This window comes from Selaginella moellendorffii, unplaced genomic scaffold, assembly GCF_000143415.4.
Source record: "Selaginella moellendorffii unplaced genomic scaffold, v1.0 SELMOscaffold_5, whole genome shotgun sequence".
NCBI lineage: Eukaryota > Viridiplantae > Streptophyta > Lycopodiopsida > Selaginellales > Selaginellaceae > Selaginella > Selaginella moellendorffii.
The window spans coordinates 3,691,265-3,711,488 of record NW_003314266.1 but is presented as its reverse complement, the minus strand read 5'-3'; the positions used below and the strand labels follow the sequence as shown (position 1 = coordinate 3,711,488).

At 48.7% G+C, this 20,224-nt stretch overlaps 3 protein-coding genes across 3 annotated transcripts; all 3 read right to left on the bottom strand.

Annotated features, from left to right (window-relative positions):
- Positions 1-4,172: 4,172 nt before the first annotated feature.
- On the bottom strand, positions 4,173-8,034 carry LOC9659415. Its single transcript, XM_024669583.1, has 17 exons — positions 7,926-8,034; positions 7,640-7,867; positions 7,491-7,577; positions 7,328-7,417; positions 6,947-7,240; positions 6,713-6,881; positions 6,540-6,661; positions 6,366-6,494; positions 6,227-6,316; positions 6,117-6,174; positions 5,989-6,064; positions 5,814-5,940; positions 5,610-5,767; positions 5,480-5,552; positions 5,234-5,428; positions 5,081-5,174; positions 4,173-5,017 (listed from the first exon to the last, which is right to left on the bottom strand). The coding sequence occupies exons 1-17, from the start codon at positions 7,998-8,000 to the stop codon at positions 4,275-4,277; spliced, it is 2,808 nt and encodes a 935-aa protein (XP_024525351.1). The 5' UTR covers positions 8,001-8,034; the 3' UTR covers positions 4,173-4,274.
- Positions 8,035-9,518: 1,484 nt separating this feature from the next.
- On the bottom strand, positions 9,519-11,015 carry LOC9633640 (scarecrow-like protein 31). The gene is made up of 2 exons (XM_024670090.1): positions 9,998-11,015; positions 9,519-9,954 (listed from the first exon to the last, which is right to left on the bottom strand). The coding sequence occupies exons 1-2, from the start codon at positions 10,992-10,994 to the stop codon at positions 9,563-9,565; spliced, it is 1,389 nt and encodes a 462-aa protein (XP_024525858.1). The 5' UTR covers positions 10,995-11,015; the 3' UTR covers positions 9,519-9,562.
- A 4,574-nt stretch (positions 11,016-15,589) lies between these two features.
- On the bottom strand, positions 15,590-19,594 carry LOC9633638. Its single transcript, XM_024669582.1, has 17 exons — positions 19,450-19,594; positions 19,164-19,391; positions 19,010-19,096; positions 18,848-18,937; positions 18,467-18,760; positions 18,237-18,405; positions 18,064-18,185; positions 17,890-18,018; positions 17,751-17,840; positions 17,641-17,698; positions 17,513-17,588; positions 17,338-17,464; positions 17,135-17,292; positions 17,012-17,084; positions 16,766-16,960; positions 16,613-16,706; positions 15,590-16,549 (listed from the first exon to the last, which is right to left on the bottom strand). The coding sequence occupies exons 1-17, from the start codon at positions 19,522-19,524 to the stop codon at positions 15,723-15,725; spliced, it is 2,892 nt and encodes a 963-aa protein (XP_024525350.1). The 5' UTR covers positions 19,525-19,594; the 3' UTR covers positions 15,590-15,722.
- Between the last annotated feature and the right edge of the window lie 630 nt (positions 19,595-20,224).

Genomic DNA, 20,224 nt, shown 5'->3' with positions numbered 1-20,224 from the left:
TATATTACAACACAGTGGTAAAGTTCTTTACTAAAAACAAGGGTTTAATATAAGGGAGTGGACAATTACACTTTCAGCATCTTTGTTAGCTGTTCCAAGTGTTCCGTGAGGATGCCATGGCCGCTTTGTGAAACCGGGGTTTCTTCTGACAGAGTTACATATAGTGTCATGATCGACCTCTACAGGAAGGCTGGAAGAATGGCATAGACCATGGACCTCTACCAGATAATGCGGAAGAACTGGAAGCCCGGACCATCGAGTTCAGATCCAGGTGGGCAATTCCCTCATCTTGAACTTGGTGTGATCACAAACATCTACTCGAGAGTTGGGGACTAACAGGTGATCTTGCGGCTCTTCCAGACATGGAGCAAGTGCAAGATCAAGTTCTCTTTAACATTTTGATTGGAACTCTAGGATGAGCAAGGAAAGTCACGCTCGCCCAAGGGATGTTGACAAGCTGGCAAGCTATGGCTTGGAGCCGTCGGAGATAACTCTTAGCATCCTCATCGACATGTACACCAGGCCCTACAACACCATCAAGCGGAAGAAATGGAAGCTCATCTACAACACGTTGCCCAAGGTGCGTGTAGAGAGTGACAACATCCAGAGGGCAGAGAGCTTGATCAAGAGATGGAAGAGGAGAAGCATTAGCCAGATCATATGACTTACGGGATCTTGATGAACCAAAGGTATGGTGGTGGAGGTCGGGGCCATGTGTGACAAGCTCAAGAACTTGGCCGTGTTTCCAAAGGCAGCCTTCTACATGATGCTCATCAAGGCTCCACAAGCTAGGGACTTCAATCGAATACCTCGGATTTTTTATGAGATATTCGCAAATGGCTGCTTGGTGAGAGAGAGGATGAGCGAGATGCTCATCTTGTGTGCCTCTTCGTCACAGATAAGCGACAAAGCCTGGTTCAGCGTCCTTGAGTGCGTGAAGAAGATCAAGCCTACGCTCTATTTGCCACTGCTGCTACTTCTAGCTAAAGACGATGGCCGTTATGACGATGAGTTTGATGACATCGCGAGACCACAGAGTTTTTGCTCCGGGAGATCAAAGCATCAGTGACTAATTCTAGGGCTTTCCATGACCCCGGGTGCCACCCATTCCACGCCTCATATTGACAATCACAAATTGATTGTTATAGCCATCTAATCCTCATAATAAGAAAACACTTGTCACCTGTGATGCAAAGACTAATCTTGATTAAAAGATTTTAATTTACATTAGTGAAAGATCACCATTTATTCTATATTCAAAGTTGCATTAAAATTAAGTGTAAATTACCGACCTACTGTACAAATGGACAGCAATCCATGCTTACAACTGCGAGCCGCTTTGGTGCGCTATCAAATCCTCCTAGAGTCAGTCCAGGCTCAAATCTCTTCCCAGGAGCAGCAGTCCCTCTTTGATTGCTCGCGGCTCGACTATCTCACCAGAATACTTGAAGAAAAGGATGGCTTGGAGCCTCAAGTTGCCACAACAACAGCAAACCTCTTACCTGGTACTGCTCTGCGAGCTCACGGAAATTGTCTCCTTGTCTCTCCCCAAATTCTTGTGCTAGCAGTACCTCGTCCGTGGACGCCGCCTCTCTTCCTCCGCACCTCCACCGTCTCTTTCCACAGCTTAAGGCTCATGGACTGCACCCGCCGTGGCTGCCAACAATTCTACCCAAGTCCATGAGCTCGTGAGAGAGATCAGAACTTTAGCCTCACCTCAGTTGCGTCCAGTGGAGAAGGCTGTCCGGGTGTGGAGCTCGGATGTACGCTGCGATGCACCAGGACGTGACGAGGATGCAGAGTATCTCCATCCGGATGAATCTTCCCAGCCTCCGGGCCATGGAGCGCTTCACCAACCAGATGATCCTGCCAAGCGCGTCCACATAATTGACTATGGGGTCCTCTATGGCGATCAGTGGCCGTCGCTCATCAAGGCGCTGTCCGAGAGAGCTGAGGGGCTGCCACTATTCAAGATCACCGGCATTAACTTCCCGTCCCGTGTCAACCTCGAGAAAACCGGCTGGTCGACTACGTGTGGGATGCACCTCGAGTTGCACTCCGTCGCCACCGTGGCATGGGAGTCAGCGCAGCCGAGATATCATCCTTTGGATGCGGCACGTCTGCGAGGACGGGATCATCGACAGCCCCGGAAGCTCTTCTTCGAGAAGACCCTCAGCTTCAAGCCTGTTATGTTGTTCCAGTCCGTGGTGGACGCAGACATGGGCTCTCCGTTTTTCATCCACCGCTTCGACAGGGCCTGGAGGAGCTTCCTGGCAAGGCTGGAGTCGTTTGAGGAGACGATGAAGCTCGGGTTGATCGACCAGTCGCAGCTTGACTTCATGGATAAGTTCATCGAGGTGTGTGCCATAGGTGCCATGGACATAACCGTGTGGAGCGCATCTCCTCGTGCAAAACCTGGGACCGCAGCGCTCGAGATGGTCATGTCCGTTTTGCGAGAACTTGACTTGCTGAATGGACGAGAAAGATGTAGGTTTCAATGCTTTGAGCGTCTGGAAGCCGATTGAGAAGCTAGCGCGCTTCAAACACCAGTCATCCACCCTGTGCCTGTAACCAGCTACATTCTTTCTTTAACTTCTTTGTTCCTGCTCGTGCAGGCGCCACTCACTTTCTCGTAAATCTCCTCCGTCACTGCCACCCCTTCGAAGCCTGCTCGCTTCACCCGAGCATCCCAGATGCGATACGTGTCCACTCGATCCAGCCCTTCACACGCGACGATGGTCATGATGTCTCTTGCTGCCACCTTTTGGATATACCCGCTTCCGGGTTTGTTTCCTTCTGCATCAAATGGATCAAATAAGAAACCCCACGTTGCATTAAGTCAACTTATAAACGAATACAAGTCTTAGTTCTGGTCAACTAATTCTAATCGTCAACTTCACCAAACCTTAACATGAAAACAACTTCCTCGAATACTTGTCCTCTATAGCCATTCGCCACGTCCTCTTCAGCCCTTGACCTCTCACAACTACGTAGAAAACCAACACCATTGAAGGTTTTAGATCGAGAACAAGTGAACTATTATTACCTTGTGCTGGAGGCTGCTGATAAGTGCGCACAGCAGGCCTCACGTCGTCGAGCTGTGCCAGAGACTGCAACACAGGAAGTCGCTTGAGAAGCTCGTCGTCGCTCCTCTGCCCAGTGAACTTCCCAATCACAATCTCGTTGCCACTCCCAGGTTGGCAAAAGAAGCCAGGGTCGTCGTCCACCAGCACAACCACCTCCTTGCCGAGGCGGGTGTCGTGCCACAGCGTGCAATCACTGAGGCCAAGAACGTACCGGAAGCGAGTCCCGCGAGGATCCAGCTGCTTGACAACGCGAGCTGCGTAGGGGGCCGAGCTGAAGAGCACAACCTCGGCAAACAGCGCCAGGGCGTAAAGAAACTCGTCGAGATGCGGTAGCTTCTTGATGCACTTGCGACTGCCATTATCTCTCACCTCGAAATCACACTGGCTCCGCCGGTGCAGCAGAATTGACGTGGAGGATCCAGATCCAGAGCAACCGTCATCCTCCCCTCGAGCACAGCGCCCTGCGGCGGCAGGAGCGTATTCCTTGCGCAGAGGTGCTCCACCACCATTCCGTAGGTGAGCCAGCCTGAGTAACCAATGATGGCAGAGTTTTCAAGCAGCCACTGGCGCTGCTCGTGGTTGCTTAGCTCGAGCTTTGCAAGAACACAAGGGGGAGCGTTCCGTAGCTCCTCTATAGACGGCAGATTCAGGTCCTCCCATGGAAACGGTACGCTGCTTCTGCCCCATCGCCAAGCCGCCAAGACTATTCTTTTAGGTTATTAAAGCGACAGAATAAATCCTCAGGCAAGCTTCACCCAGAATAAAAAGGCTTTTAGGAGAGTAGCTGATCTGCATTCCCACATGAAGCAGAGCTGCATACATAACACTTGATTTTGTAGGTATAGCAATGATGGCATTTGGAAGGAGGTTCTACGCGGCCTGGAAAAAAATGTGAAATATATGAAATAAAAACATTATGTGATTGCACATTATTTTTGTTATTTGTGGGCCTAAGGTTTAGGGGTTAAAAACGTAGAAATATTTTTAAAAAATATTCTTGACCACAAATTAATTGGAGCGATGGTGGTTTTCTAGTCAAGGGCTGAAGAGGAAGTTGTTTTCATGATAGATCAGCATTGACCACCGTAAGGCCAAGACTTGTTTTCGTTTTATAAGTTGACTCGATTTACTTCCCATGCAACGTTTAAGGTTTCTACTATATGATCCAATTAATACATGGACCATCTCTCACTGGGAAGGCCTCTCCATCGCCAGTGGACATGGGATCCCGATCTCCGAGCAGACGAGTCGTACGATATCACCCGACACTTGCCCGAACGTCATCTTGGTCACCGTGATCACCATCGCGAAATCGTTGTCGGGGTCGCAGTAGCCAAACGAACCCCCAATCCCAGAGTGTCCAAATGCCATCTTCTTCCTCCCTGTATCAGCAGTCTTGTGCTTCCAAAACCCAAGCCCAAACTTCTCGCCGTCTCTAGCAACCAGGCCGCTGTACCTCCCGCCCCCTACAAACGCGTCGTGGATGTCACCACTGGTGAAGATCTTTGCCGGTGCGTCTTCCTCTTCCTGGAAGTGGATCTGGCCCCCACTCAAGTCTGATGACAAGCTCCTCGAGGATCCTCCCAGGTGCGGTCGATGAGCGTGGCTGCCGAGAGGTGGCTTGGACGAGGACGTGCCGGGGGGGACGCGTCCACCACTTGCAAGCATCGCGTAGAAGCGCGCCAGTGCCCGGGCCGAGAAGTGGCCGTTTGCAGATGGGATGGTTGCCCGCCTGATGAAGAGCATGTTGAAAAGGCTTGGCAGCGAGCTCAAGGACAGAGGCGATCCGTTTGTCAGGAAGTCTTCGAGTGACGCCGGTCCGACGCCATCGCTAGTCGACCCTACTTGCAGCGTCGAGAGATGCGATGCCGCGGGTATGTTCTTGAGCTCCTCGGGATCCATAGTGAGCGATGCGAGGCGCTCCTCCACGCCTGCCAGTAAGAAACGTTTGTTTTATAACGCATGTCATAGACTAGAGAATGTCTGGATTATACCAGGAGGAATGCCGACGTAAAACTCGCCAGTAACCTTCAGCGGTGTAACAAACGCTTCTTCGATAAGTTGTTGGAATGTTTTCCCGGTTGCTTTCTGCAAGTAAAGAAACAGAAATGTAAAACTGCACGAGGCCTGTCAAAGAAACGTCGTACCTCAGCTATCCCACCGCATATCCATCCAAAAGAACGACCATGGTACATTTGATCTTGGCCAGGGGGTGATTCTGGTTTGGCGGCTGCAATGAGCTTTAGCATCTCACTCCAATCGCACATAGCCAGAGGATTCTTGCTTAGCACATCATACAGCGCATTTTGTAGGCCACAGGTATGGTTCAAGGCATGTGCAACCTGTCATACAGAAAATGAGACTCACAAGGAAAATCTAAGATTTAATATTACTGTGCAAGCGTCCTTGTGATTCTCCGCAAACTCGGGCCAGATGCTGGAAATCTTTTCCGCCAGCGATAGTTTTCTAGGAAACGAAGTACAAATGATGTCAGCTTTAGTGGCATAACCGCAAAAATCTCACCCGTGATCTGCAAGCCAGTGTAACAAGGCCGCCGTAACTCCTTTTGTGGCGGAGAACACCAGAAACAAACTGTCACAACGCACCGGGCGAGGATCATACTTTCCAAGGTAACCAGCCGCTGTATCGACGATAACTTTTCCATCCTTGTACGCACAAACCTGGAAAACATTGTTCTAAACTAAAACTGGTATAGAAAAAACTTACTTGAACACCAAGTATCCGTTGTTGCTTGTGCATCTCACGTAAAAGTTGATGGAGCTTGACCTCAGCCTGAGAATGCAATGGACTATCAAAAATTGGTAGTTCGTTCCCACCATTAGAGCGACCGCCACTGCAATTAATTTCGTGTCAAACTACAGCAAATAGAAACAGTACAAACCTATATAGTACTGCTTCTGCGTATGGCTTCATGATCTCAAGATAAACCACTCTCGCACCGAGTACCGAAGAGAGTCCTGCAACATCCTAATGACTCTCCACTCTTTCTGAAAGTCACAAGAGCTTTACCTCTTAGTAGGCCTAGGACTCGCATGAAAAACACAGCGTCAGTTGGGAAAGCAGAAACCTGAAAGCGTCACGGAAATTGGTCTTTAAATATTCGAAACATGACCACTTACTGGAGTACGAAGAGTCTCTTTACTGTCCATCCTGGATTTTAAACGTTGGATGCGCTTATCGTTATCTTTGACGAGCTCTTTCATTTCGGCCTGTCAAGTTTCAATGTTCTCAAAGTCCAAATACGTAAAACAACCTTACCACAGATTCCTCAGCCGGCAAAGAACGACGGAAAAAAAAGTTGGTGATTTCGATCGCCTCTTCTGGCATGTCCAGCTTCAGAACAAGCCCCATCTCAGAAAATGCGGACAACAAAGCAGAATAATCTCCCTACACAAAGCAGTATTAGCACGCATTGTTTTGTTTTCGACGTACATCGGCAGCAGAAAGAAGCATCTTCGCCAGTGACTGCCTAAAATGCATTGAGATAAACTTTGTGAGCCCGAAGTCAAGTAAAATTGGTCGGAAAGGTGGTTGAGTACTTATTAGAAAATTCCCTGTTCACGAAAAGATGTTAGCATTTTAGGAATTAGTTTCAGTTCACTCGCCAGGATGAGGATCGGCATTAAGAAATCCGTCGATGTATATCTGGTGAGCGTATGCCCGGGTGATAGTTTCGACAGCAGCTTGCTTGTCCACGCCTAGTCTATCAAGGCCAGCCACATCATTTATGTGAACTCCATCCATGTACGTGAGAATCAGGACTTTCTCGGCCGACTGTTAACAACAAACAACAAAACTCGAGTTACAGCAGCTTGGATTTCAAGAAGCTTAACATGAACCTGAACGACTTCAGGTAGAAGCACATCAACAGGATCGATACTGATGGTACCGTCTTTGGTCCATGATTTGAGGTTGTGTGCTACTTTCTTGGTGTTTTCTGGAGAAGAAGAAAAGTAGAAGTAGTTGAAGGAAATAAAAAACAAAGCATGCATGGAAATGTCCATACCCGCTTCCTGGTTGAAATTCAACTCTTGGGGAACTTCTCTGCACCATTCGTCTAGAACAGGGCCGAAATCGTAATCAGGCTCCGCCCATGCGACCCACTCAACAATCACTCGTGCATTGTACAAGTCCTGGACAAGCGACTCCCGATCAATGGCTGGCATGAGAATTAAGTCTCTACGCTACAAATACCTCTAAAAGGTGTTAAAATGTAGAACCTGTAATACGCACTCCTTAATGCCTTGATGTTGGACTTTCACTACGACATCACGGCCGTCCTTCATGCGCGCCCGATGAACTTGCGCTATCTGTGTTGAAAAAGCAATACGTTAGCTTGAGTTCTAAGACAAGAAAAAAGAATCGAAGGCGAAAGAAACTGACCGAGGCAGTAGCTAAAGGCTTCCGGTCGAACTCTGAGAACAGCTCGTCCAATGGTTTTCCCAGTTGCTTTTCTATAGTAGCGGATACCTGGCGAAAGAGAAGGATCAATAAAGAGAGGAAAAAAAAAAAACACGAGGAAAGCAAGTTGCCTCGGCAATGGGACGAGGAGGTAGTGAGTCTTGGAGCTGGCGAAACATGGAGATGTAAGCTTCCGGAAGAACATCCGCTCGAGTGGATAAATACTGCCCAAATTTCACCCACAGTCCCTCCAATTCGGTGATCGCCGCCAAAATGCGCTCGGCATTCCTGTGGTGGATGCGATCCCACAGCAGGTTCTGATCCTCCTTGGGCAATCCAGCGGCCTTCTTGCGCGCGGCCTGGAAATTTTCGACCGGTGGATCACTCGCAAGCTCTCGAAAAGCAAGAGATACGCACCCTGTAATCCAAGAAGACCTGCAATGCTACCCGGAACACCTTGACGCGCCTCCACAGAGCGCTCCCCCACGCCATTTGGTCTCCAAAACCCTAGCTCGCTCTCCACCACTGCGATCGCCATGTCCGAAAATGTCGGCTGAAAAGGCAGCTCCGAGCCACAGTCGTACGATTAGAATCGAGTCCAAAATCTGACGGTTGCGTCGCTCGCAAAAGCAACCATGCTTCTTGGAAGTATCATTAAAGACCTTGACTCTAAAAGTTGACAAATACTAGCCTGGAAAAAAATGTGAAATATATGAAATAAAAACATGATGTGATTGCACATTATTTTTACACCACCAATTGTTAAGTGCAAACATTGTTTTTCATGCAAAATTTAAATAACCGCCAGTTACCTGATTAACACTTTGAAATATCGTCTCTATATAACTAGGCCTAGTGGCTTTTGTTTTACTGGTCACAGTCGTATAGTCTGTGGAAACTAGAACAACCTTTTTCTGTGAAAAAAAAATTTGAAAAAATGAAAAGAAAATCAAGAAAATGAGGTTGACACTTCAATTTTATTTACAATTTCCTCCGTACTTGCTGTTGTAAATCGATCTTATTGCTAAGCTCGAATGCTGAACTTTCTATCCAGCTCTAAACTTGCTTGTCACCGTTCCAAACGTTAGAGATGTTTATTGTCAAAACTACCCCTTCAACACAAACTTCAAGTTGGCTTGAATCATCGTCTCTCCATACAAAATCCCAGTATAAGTTGGCAAAGTGGAGGACTATTGGCCATGGAGAATTTATCTTCAGCACTGGGCTAGCAATGGGACCTTCGCTGCGCATGAACAAGACTCAAGATCATGATTCGCCCCGATCAAACTGAGCAGCAGCATCAGGCCTGCCATTTCTACAAATCGCTAGTACACCAGAAGGGAGAATGTATTCAAAGCTACAACTACAGATGACCTGATGCCCATTTCATAGTCACCAGTCCATCTTTGGAGTGCGCTATCTTCTCCCAGTGGTGGTGGTCGCGCATGGCTGTGGTGGCCACCATGACCGTGAGCCTCGCACGCACGGAGAGCGTCACCACCACAAGCCCCCGGAGCTTCACACAAGGCATTGACGTCTAAAAGGCAATCGGAGTATCAAGTCACCATTCCCGCGCACAAAGTGGTGCCATTCCGCACGTCTTGCATTCTAGCAGTTCCCTGAGCCAGCCTGAGTAATCAATGGAGTTTTCAAGCAGCCACTGGCGCTGCTCGTGGTTGCTCAGCTCGAGCTTTGCAAGAACACAAGGGAGAGCGTTCCGTAGCTCCTCTAATTCAGGTCCTCCCATGGAAACGGTACGCTGATCGCAAGCCGCCATGAAACCCTTAGATGTGCCAAGACTATTCTTTTAGGTTTTTAAAGCAGGCAAGCTTCACTTAGATTAAAAAGGCTTTTAGGATCTGGATTCCCACATGCATGACATTTGATTTTGTAGGTATAGCTTTTGGAGGGATTATATGAAATAAAAAACATCACATTATTTTTACACCACCAAAAACAATGTTTGCACTTAAATAACTGCCAGTTATTTGTGGCCAAGGTTTAGGACGATCAGGAACAAAGAAGTTAGAGAAAGAATATAGGTACAGGGTGGATCACTGGTGTTTGAAGCGCGGTAGCTTCTCAATGGGCTCCCAGACGCTCAAAGCATTCAAGACTGCGTCTTTCCAGCCAAGCAGCAGCCAGTTCTCGTCCATTCCGTACGTGAAGTTCTCGTGTCCGCTCCAAACGGACATGACCATCTCGAGCGCTTGTTTGCTGACTGGAAGCTGTCCGAACTGGCCTTTCCGAGCCAGGCGATCCCAGGTTTTGTACGAGGAGATACGCTCCACACGGTTCTGCCCGTCACAGGCAATGACACCCATGGCGCACTTCTCGATGAACTTATCCATGAAGTCGAGCTGCGACTGGTCGATCAACCCAAGCTTCATCGTCTCCTCGAACGACTCCATCCTCGCCAGAAAGCTCCTCCAGGCCCCGTCGAAGCGGTGGATGAAAACGGAGAGCCCATCTCAGCGTGCACCACGGACTGGAAAACATAACAGGCTTGAAGCTGAGGATCTTCTCGAAGAAGAGCTTCCGGGGGCTGTCGATGATCCCGTCCTCGCGGATGTGCCGCATCCTCAGCTGGCAGTTGACGAAGAGAAGCTCGCTGAAGAGATGGTATCTCGGCTGCGCTGACTCCCACGCCGCGGTGGCGATGGAGTGGAACTCGAGGTGCATCCCACACGACTCTGCGTAGTCGACCAGCCGGTTTCCAGTTTTCTCGAGGTTGACAAGGGACGGGAAGTCAATGCCTGTGATCTTGAACAGTGGCGGCCCCTCGGCTCTCTCGGACAGCGCCTTGATGAGAGACGGCCACTGGTCGCCGTAGAGGATCCCATAGTCGACGATATGGACACGCTTGGCACCACGGCAGGCATCGAGGATCATCTGGTTGGCGAAGCGCTCCGTGGCCCGGAGGCTGGGAAGATTCATCCGGATGGAGATACTCTGCATCCTCGTCACGTCCTGGCGCATCGCGGCGTACATCCGAGCTCCACACCCGGCCAGCCTCGCGACGAACGCGTTGGTGAAGTAGAGCGCGGCCTTCTCCACCGGACGCGACTGATGTGAGGCTAAAGTTATGATCTCTCTCACGAGCTCATTGACTTCGGTGGAATTGTTGGCAGCCACGGCTCGGGCGCAGTCCATGAGCAAGCTGTGGAAGGAGACGGTGGAGGTGCGCGAGAGAGAATGAGGAGGAGAGGCGGTGTCCATTGACAAGGAACTTCTAGCACAAGAATTGGGGGAGAGACATTCCGTGAGCTCGCGGAGCAGTACCTGGTAAGAGGTTTGCTGTTGTTGTGGCAGCTGGAGGAGGAGCTCCTCATCGTTTTCTTCCAGAATTCTGGTGAGATAGTCGAGCCGCGAGCGATCAAAGAGGGAGTGATGCTGCTGGGAAGAGATTTGAGCCTGGACTGGCTCGAGAGGGATTTGATGGCGCAGCAAAGCGGCTCGCAATTGCAAGCATAGATCGCTGTCCATTTGTAATAGCCACAGGTCAAGAATTTACACTGTTATCTTTATGTTGAATGTAGTAGAATAGATGTTTATATTTCCCTCCGAGTGGCTAAGCATAGGAGGTATTCATCAGTTGTACGCTGTCATAGGATTAGATAAGCTGTCATCGTCCAAATTAAGACACCACTATTCATATAGATTGTTGTCCCTACTAATTGCACCGAACAGCCATTCCCGACAACCTTGTTCTATAGTGGTAGTTTTGGAGAGAGCTATATGTTTGACATTTTCCAAAATAATTTTTTTAATTGAGATTAAAAAGTCTTTAAACAATATAATTGAGAATTGAAAAGGAGGAGATTTGGTGGACTAGGTTATTTTGCTACAGAGATAAAAGACAAAGTGTGGAAAGTCCGCAAGAGGGGATGTATACTTGGTATGGGGATATATATTACAGCACAGTGGTAAAGTTCTTTACTAAAAACAAGGGTTTAATATAAGGGAGTGGACAACTACACTTTCAGCATCTTCGTTAGCTGTTCCAAGTGTTGCGGTTGAGCTAAGAATGCCATGGCCTGGTTCCACCGGCTTTGTGAAACCGGGGTTTCTTTTGACAGAGTTACATACAGTGTCATGATCGACCTCTACGGGAAGGCTGGGAGAACGGCAGAGACCATGGACCTCTACCAGATAATGCGGAAGAACTGGAAGCCCGACTTGGTGTGACCATCGAGTCCAGATCCAGGTGGGCAATTCCCTCATCTTGAACTTGGTGTGATCACAAACATCTACTCGAGAGTTGGGGACTAACAAGTGATCTTGCGGCTCTTCCAGACATGGAGCAAGTGCAAGATCAAGTTCTCTTTAACATTTTGATTGGAACTCTAGGATGAGCAAGGAAAGTCACGCTCGCCCAAGGGATGTTGACAAGCTGGCAAGCTATGGCTTGGAGCCGTCGGAGATAACTCTTAGCATCCTCATCGACATGTACACCAGGCCCTACAACACCATCAAGCGGAAGAAATGGAAGCTCATCTACAACACGTTGCCCAAGGTGTGTGTAGAGAGTGACAACATCCAGAGGGCAGAGAGCTTGATCAAGAGATGGAAGAGGAGAAGCATTAGCCAGATCATATGACTTACGGGATCTTGATGAACCAAAGGTATGGTGGTGGAGGTCGCGGCCATGTGTGACAAGCTCAAGAACTTGGCCGTGTTTCCAAAGGCGGGCCTTCTACATGATGCTCATCAAGGCTCCACAGGCCAGGGACTTCAATCGAATACCTCGGATTTTTTATGAGATATTCGCAAATGGCTGCTTGGTGAGAGAGAGGATGAGCGAGATGCTCATCTTGTGTGCCTCTTCGTCACAGATAAGCGACAAAGCCTGGTTCAGCGTCCTTGAGTGCGTGAAGAAGATCAAGCCTACGCTCTATTTGCCACTGCTGCTACTTCTAGCTAAAGATGATGGTCGTTATGACGATGAGTTTGATGACATCGCGAGACCACAGAGTTTTTGCTCCGGGAGATCAAAGCATCAGTGACTAATTCTAGGGCTTTCCATGACCCCGGGTGCCACCCATTCCACGCCTCATATTGACAATCACAAATTGATTGTTATAGCCATCTTCATGAAATAAACAAATCCTCATAGTAAGAAAACACTTGTCATCTGTGATGCGAAGACTAATCTTGATTAAAAGATTTTAATTTACATTAGTGAAAGATCACCATTTATTCTATATTCAAAGTTGCATTAAAATTAAGTGTAAATTACCGACCTAAGGCCACTCCTGTACAAATGGACAGCAATCCATGCTTACAACTGCGAGCCGCTCGGTCCAGGCTCAAATCTCTTCCCAGGAGCAGCAGTCCCTCTTTGATTGCTCGCGGCTCGACTATCTCACCAGAATACTTGAAGAAAAGGATGGCTTGGAGCTCCTCCTCAAGTTGCCACAACAACAGCAAACCTCTTACCAGGTACTGCTCTGCGAGCTCACGGAAATTGTCTCCTTGTCTCTTCCCAAATTCTTGTGCTAGCAGTACCTCGTCCGTGGACGCCGCCTCTCTTCCTCCGCACCGTCTCTTTCCACAGCTTAAGGCTCATGGACTGCGCCCGCCGTGGCTGCCAACAATTCTACCCAAGTCCATGAGCTCGTGAGAGAGATCAGAACTTTAGCCTCACCTCAGTTGCGTCCAGTGGAGAAGGCTGTCCGGGTGTGGAGCTCGGCGGATGTACGCTGCGATGCACCAGGACGTGACGAGGATGCAGAGTATCTCCATCCGGATGAATCTTCCCAGCCTCCGGGCCATGGAGCGCTTCCAACCAGATGATCCTGCCAAGCGCGTCCACATAATTGACTATGGGGTCCTCTATGGCGATCAGTGGCCGTCGCTCATCAAGGCGCTGTCCGAGAGAGCCGAGGGGCTGCCACTATTCAAGATCACCGGCATTAACTTCCCGTCCCGTGTCAACCTCGAGAAAACCGGCTGGTCGACTACGTGTGGGATGCACCTCGAGTTGCACTCCATCGCCACCGTGGCATGGGAGTCAGCGCAGCCGAGATATCATCCTTTGGATGCGGCACGTCTGCGAGAACGGGATCATCGACAGCCCCGGAAGCTCTTCTTCGAGAAGATCCTCAGCTTCAAGCCTGTTATGTTGTTCCAGTCCGTGGTGCACGCTGACATAAGCTCTCCATTTTTCATCCACCGCTTCGACAGGGCCTGGAGGAGCTTCCTGGCGAGGCTGGAGTCGTTCGAGGAGACGATGAAGCTCGGGTTGATCGACCAGTCGCAGCTTGACTTCATGGATAAGTTCATCGAGGTGTCTGCCATATGTGGAGCGCATCTCCTCGTGCAAAACCTGGGACCGCCTGGCTCGGAAGCGCTCGAGATGGTTATGTCCGTTTGCGAGAATTTGGCTTGCTGAATGGACGAGAAAGACGTAGTTTTGAATGCTTTGAGCGTCTGGAAGCCGATTGAGAAGCTAGCGCGCTTCAAACACCAGTCATCCACCCTGTGCCTATAACCAGCTACATTCTTTCTTTAACTTCTTTGTGCCTGCTCGTGCTGGAGCCACTCACTTTCTCGTAAATCTCCTCCGTCAGTGCCACCCCTTCGAAGCCTGCTCGCTTCACCCGAGCATCCCAGATGCGATACGCGTCCACTCGATCCAGCCCTTCACACGCGACGATGGTCATGATGTCTCTTGCTGCCACCTTTTGGATATACCCGCTTCCGGGTTTGTTTCCTTCTGCATCAAATGGATCAAATAAAAAACCCCACGTCGCATTGAGTCAACTTATAAACGAATACAAGTCTTAGTTATGGTCAATTAACTCTAATCGTCAACTTCACCAAACCTTAACATGAAAACAACTTCCTCAAATACTTGTCCTCTATAGCCATTCGCCACGTCCTCTTCAGCCCTTGACCTCTCACAACTACGTAGAAAACCAACACCATTGAAGCTTTTAGATCGAGAACAAGTGAACTATTATTACCTTGTGCTGGAGGCTGCTGATAAGTGCGCACAGCAGGCCTCACGTCGTCGAGCTGTGCCAGAGACTGCAACTCAGGAAGTAGCTTGAGAAGCTCGTCGTCGCTCCTCTACCCAGTGAACTTCCCAATCACAATCTCGTTGCCACTCCCAGGTTGGCAAAAGAAGCCAGGGTCGTTGTCCACCAGCACAACCTTTCGCAAGTCCCTGCCGAGGATGGCCAGATCCTTGAACACCGCCTCCTTGCCGAGGCGGGTGTCGTGCCAAGCGTGCAATCACTGAGGCCAAGAACGTACCGGAAGCAAGTCCCGCGAGGATCGAGCTGCGTAGGGGGCCGGGCTGAAGAGCACAGCCTCGGCAAACAGCGCCAGGGCGTCCAGGAACTCGTCGAGATGCGGTCGCTTCTTGATGCACTTGCGACTGCCATTATCTCTCACCTCCAAATCACACTGGCTCCGCCGGTGCAGCAGAATTGACGTGGAGGAGATGAGTGTGTTGTCCAGATCCAGCGCAACCGTCATCCTTCCCTCGACCGTAGCTCTTGCATGAGCCAGCCTGAGTAACCAATGATGGCAGAGTTTTCAAGCAGCCACTGGTTGCTTAGCTCGACCTTTGCAAGAACACAAGGGAGAGCGTTCCGTAGCTCCTCTAGATTCACGTCCTCCCATGGAAACGGTACGCTGCTTCTGCCCCATCGCTCTTGCCAAGCCGCCATGAAACCCTTAGATGTGCGGTCAAGACTATTCTTTTAGGTTATTAAAGCAACAGAATAGGCAAGCTTCACTAGATGAAATGGCTTTTAGGAGAGTAGCTGATCTGCATTCCCACATGAAGCATGACACTTGATTTTGTAGGTATAGCAACGATGGCAGGTTTTGGAAGGAGGTTCTACGCGGCCTGGAAAAAAATGTGAAATATATGAAATAAAAACATGATCTGATTGCACATTATTTTTACACCACCAATTGTTAAGTACAAACATTGTTTTTCATGCAAAATCCAAATAACCGGTTAAAATATTTTTAAAAAATATTCTTGACCACAAATTAATTGGAGCGATGGTGGTTTTCTAGTCAAGGGCTGAAGAGGCGTGGTGAATGGCTATAGAGGACAAGCATTCGAGGAAGTTGTTTTCATGATAGATCAGCATTGACCACCGTAAGGCCAAGACTTGTTTTCGTTTTATAAGTACTTCCCATGCAACGTTTAAGGTTTCTACTATTTGACCCATTTGATACCTGGACCATCTATCACTGGGAAGGCCTCTCCATCGCCAGTGGACATGGGATCCCGATCTCCGAGCAGACGAGTCGTACGATATCACCCGACACTTGCCCGAGCGTCATCTTGTTCACCGTGATCGCCACCGCGAAATCGTTGTCGGGGTCGCAGTAGCCAAACGAGCCCCCAATCCCAGAGTGTCCAAATGCCATCTTCTTCCCTGCGCCTGCGCTAGTATCACCAGTCTTGAGCTTCCAGAACCCAAGCCCAAACTTCTCGCTGTCTCTAGCAACCAGGCCGCTGTACTTCCCGCCCCCTACAAACGCGTCGTGGATGTCACCGCTGGTGAAGATCTTTGCCGGTGCGTCTTCCTCTTCCTGGAAGTGGATCTGGCCCCCACTCAAGTCCGATGACAAGCTCCTCGTCTTGCAGCAATTTTTTCCTGTTATCCGGGATCCCTTTTTCCTCTTGGCTGTGCTCGAGGATCCTCCCAGGTGCGGTCGATGAGCGTGGCTGCCGAGAGGTGGCTTGGACGAGGACGTGCCGGGGGGGACGCGTCCACCACTTGCAAGCGTCGCGTAGAAGCGCGCCAGTGCCCGGGCCGAGAAGTGGCCGTTTGCAGCTGGGATGGTTGCCCGCCTGATGAAGAGCATGTTGAAAAGGCTTGGCAGCGAGCTCACGGACAGAGGCGATCCGTTTGTCAGGAAGTCTTCGAGTGACGCCGGTCCGACGCCATCACTAGTCGTCCCTACTTCCAGCGTCGAGAGATGCGTTCTTAGAGCAGCAGCGGATGCCGCGGGTATGTTCTTGAGCTCCTCGGGATCCAAAGTGAGCGATGCGAGGCGCTCCTCCACGCCTGCCAGTAAGAAACGTTTGTTTTATAACGCATGTCATAGACTAGAGAATGTCTGGATTATACCAGGAGGAATGCCGACGTAAAACTCGCCATTAACCTTCAGCGGTGTAACAAACGCTTCTTCGATAAGTTGTTGGAATGTTTTCCCGGTGGCTTTCTGTAAGTAAAGAAAAAGAAAGGTAAAACTGCACGAGGCCTGTCAAAGAAACGTCGTACCTCAGCTATCCCACCGCATATCCATCCAAAAGAAAGAGCATGGTACTTTTGATCTTGGCCAGGGGGTGATTCTGGTTTGGCGGCTGCAATGAGCTTTAGCATCTCACTCCAATCGCACATAGCCAGAGGATTCTTCCTTAGCACATCATACAGCGCATTTTGTAGGCCACAGGTATGGTTCAAGGCATGTGCAACCTGTCATACAGAAAATGAGACTCACAAGGAAAATCTAAGATTTAATATTACTGTGCAAGCGTCCTTGTGATTCTCCGCAAACTCGGGCCAGATGCTGGAAATCTTTTCCGCCAGCGATAGTTTTCTAGGAAACAAAGTATGTCAGCCTTAGTGGCATAACCGCAAAAATCTCACCCGTGATCTGCAAGCCAGTGTAACAAGGCCGCCGTAACTCCTTTTGTTGCGGAGAACACCGGAAACAAACTGTCACAACGCACCGGGCGAGGATCATACTTTCCAAGGTAACCAGCCGCTGTATCGACGATAACTTTCCCATCCTTGTACGCACAAACCTGGAAAACATTGTTCTAAACAAAACTGGTATAGAAAAAACTTACTTGAACACCAAGTATCCGTTGTTGCTTGTGCATCTCACGTAAAAGTTGATGGAGCTTGACCTCAGCCTGAGAATGCAATGGACTATCAAAAATTGGTAGTTCGTTCCCACCATTAGAGCGACCACCACTGCAATTAATTTCGTGTCAAACTACAGCAAATAGAAACAGTACAAACCTATATAGTACTGCTTCTGCGTATGGCTTCATGATCTCAAGATAAACCACTCTCGCACCGAGTACCGAAGAGAGTCCTGCAACATCCTAATGAATCTCCACTCTTTCTGAAAGTCACAAGAGCTTTACCTCTTAGTAGGCCTAGGACTCGCATGAAAAACACAGAGTCAGTTGGGAAAGCAGAAACCTGAAAGCGTCACGGAAATTGGTCTTTAAATATTCGAAACATGACCACTTACTGGAGTACGAAGAGTCTCTTTACTATCCATCCTGGATTTTAAACGTTGGATGCGCTTATCGTTATCTTTGACGAGCTCTTTCATTTCGGCCTGTCAAGTTTCAATGTTCCCAAAGTCCAAATACGTAAAACAACCTTACCACAGATTCCTCAGCCGGCAAAGAACGACGGAAAAAAAAGTTGGTGATTTCCATCGCCTCTTCTGGCATGTCCAGCTTCAGAACAAGCCCCATCTCAGAAAATGCGGACAACAAAGCAGAATAATCTCCCTACACAAAGCAGTGTTAGCACGCATTGTTTTGTTTTCGACGTACCTCCGCAGCAGCAAGAAGCATCTTCGCCAGTGACTGCCTAAAAGGCAATGAGATGGACTTTGTGAGCCCGAAGTCAAGTAAAATTGGTCGGAAAGGTGGTTGAGTACTTATTAGAAAATTCCCTGTTCACGAAAAGATGTTAGCATTTTAGGAATCAGTTTCAGTTCACTCACCAGGATGAGGATCGGCATTAAAAAATCCGTCGATATATATCTGGTGAGCGTATGCCCGGGTGATAGTTTCGACAGCAGCTTGCTTGTCCACGCCTAGTCTATCAAGGCCAGCCACATCATTTATGCGAACTCCATCCATGTACGTGAGAATCAGGACTTTCTCGGCTGACTGTTAACAACAACAAAACTCGAGTTACAGCAGCTTGGTTTTCAAGAAGCTTAACATGAACCTGAACGACTTCAGGTAGAAGCACATCAACAGGATCGATACTGATGGTACCGTCTTTGGTCCATGATTTGAGGTTGTGTGCTACTTTCTTGGTGTTTTCTGGAGAAGAAGAAAAGTAGAAGTAGTTGAAGGAAATAAAAAACAAAGCATGCATGGAAATGTCCATACCCGCTTCCTGGTTGAAATTCAACTCTTGGGGAACTTCTCTGCACCATTCGTCTAGAACAGGGCCGAAATCGTAATCAGGCTCCGCCCATGCGACCCACTCAACAATCACTCGTGCATTGTACAAGTCCTGGACAAGCGACTCCCGATCAATGGCTGGCATGAGAATTAAGTCTCTACGCTACAAATACCTCTAAAAGGTGTTAAAATGTAGAACCTGTAATACGCACTCCTTAATGCCTTGATGTTGCACTTTCACTACAACATCACGGCCGTCCTTCATGCGCGCCCGATGAACTTGCGCTATCTGTGTTGAAAAAGCAATACGTTGCTTGAGTTCTAAGACAAGAAAAAAGAATCGAAGGCGAAAGAAACTGACTGAGGCAGTAGCTAAAGGCTTCCGGTCGAACTCTGAGAACAGCTCGTCCAACGGTTTTCCCAGTTGCTTCTCTATAGTAGCGGTTACCTGACGAAAGAGAAGGATCAATAAAGAGAGAGAAAAAAAAAAAAAGAAAACGAGGAAAGCAAGTTGCCTCGGCAATGGGACGAGGAGGTAGTGAGTCTTGGAGCTGGCGAAACATGGAGATGTAAGCTTCCGGAAGAACATCCGCTCGAGTCGATAGATACTGCCCAAATTTCACCCACAATCCCTCCAATTCGGTGATTGCCGCCAAAATGCGCTCGGCATTCCTGTGGTGGATGCGATCCCACAGCAGGTTCTGATCCTCCTTGGGCAATCCAGCGGCCTTCTTGCGCGCGGCCTGGAAATTTTCGACCGGTGGATCACTCGCAAGCTCTCGAAAAGCAAGAGATACGCACCCTGTAATCCAAGAAGACCTGCAATGCTACCCGGAACACCTTGACGCGCCTCCAGAGAGTGCTCCCCCACGCCATTTGGTCGGTGTCGCGCTCCAAAACCCTAGCTCGCTCTCCACCACTGCGATCGCCATGTCCGAAAATGCCGGCTTAAAAGGCAGCTCCGCCGAGCCACAGTCGTACGATTAGAATCAACGATTCCAAAATCTGACGGTTGCGTCGCTCGCAAAAGCAAGAAGCTTCCTTCACGATCAAACCATGCTTCTGGAAGTATCATTAAAGACCTTGAGACTAAAAGTTGACAAATATTAACATCATCTCCTGATTAACACTTTGAAATATCATGCTGGTTCGTCTCTATATAACTAGGCCTAGTGGCTTTTGTTTTACTGGTCACAGCCGTATTGTCTGTGGAAACTAGAACAACCTTTTTCTCTGGAAAAAAAAATTTGAAAAGAAAATCAAGAAAATGAGGTTTGACACTTCAATTTTATTTACAATTTCCTCCGTACTTGCTGTTGTAAATCGATCTTATTGCTAAGCGCGAATGCTAAACTTTCTATCCACTCTCTTGAAAGCAAGGACGAGCAACACGTTCCAAACGCTAGAGATGTTCATTGTCAAAACTACCGCTTCAACCCTAAACCCTTCAAGTTGTGAACCATCGTCTCTCCATACAAAATCCCAGTATAAGTTGGCAAAGTGGAGGACTATTGGCCATGGAGAATCCATCTTCAGCACTGGGCTAGCAATGGCACCTTCGCTGCGCATGAACAAA

What these genes read in the sequence shown, in the direction of transcription:
- LOC9659415 (XM_024669583.1), bottom strand. Translation starts at nt 8,000, where the DNA reads ATGGCGTGGGGGAGCGCTCTGTGGAGGCGCGTCAAGGTGTTCCGGGTA. An exon ending in TTAAGGAGTGCGTATTACAG is followed by an intron (nt 7,241 to 7,327) that starts GTTCTACATTTT and finishes TCGCTTGTCCAG; the next exon opens with GACTTGTACAATGCACGAGT. An exon ending in ATCACAAGGACGCTTGCACA is followed by an intron (nt 5,429 to 5,479) that starts GTAATATTAAAT and finishes TCTGTATGACAG; the next exon opens with GTTGCACATGCCTTGAACCA.
- LOC9633640 (XM_024670090.1), bottom strand. Translation starts at nt 10,994, where the DNA reads ATGGACAGCGATCTATGCTTGCAATTGCGAGCCGCTTTGCTGCGCCAT. An exon ending in CAAGCCTGTTATGTTTTCCA is followed by an intron (nt 9,955 to 9,997) that starts GTCCGTGGTGCA and finishes TTTTCATCCACC; the next exon opens with GCTTCGACGGGGCCTGGAGG.
- LOC9633638 (XM_024669582.1), bottom strand. Translation starts at nt 19,524, where the DNA reads ATGGCGTGGGGGAGCACTCTCTGGAGGCGCGTCAAGGTGTTCCGGGTA. An exon ending in AGTCCTAGGCCTACTAAGAG is followed by an intron (nt 17,589 to 17,640) that starts GTAAAGCTCTTG and finishes AGGATGTTGCAG; the next exon opens with GACTCTCTTCGGTACTCGGT. An exon ending in ATCACAAGGACGCTTGCACA is followed by an intron (nt 16,961 to 17,011) that starts GTAATATTAAAT and finishes TCTGTATGACAG; the next exon opens with GTTGCACATGCCTTGAACCA.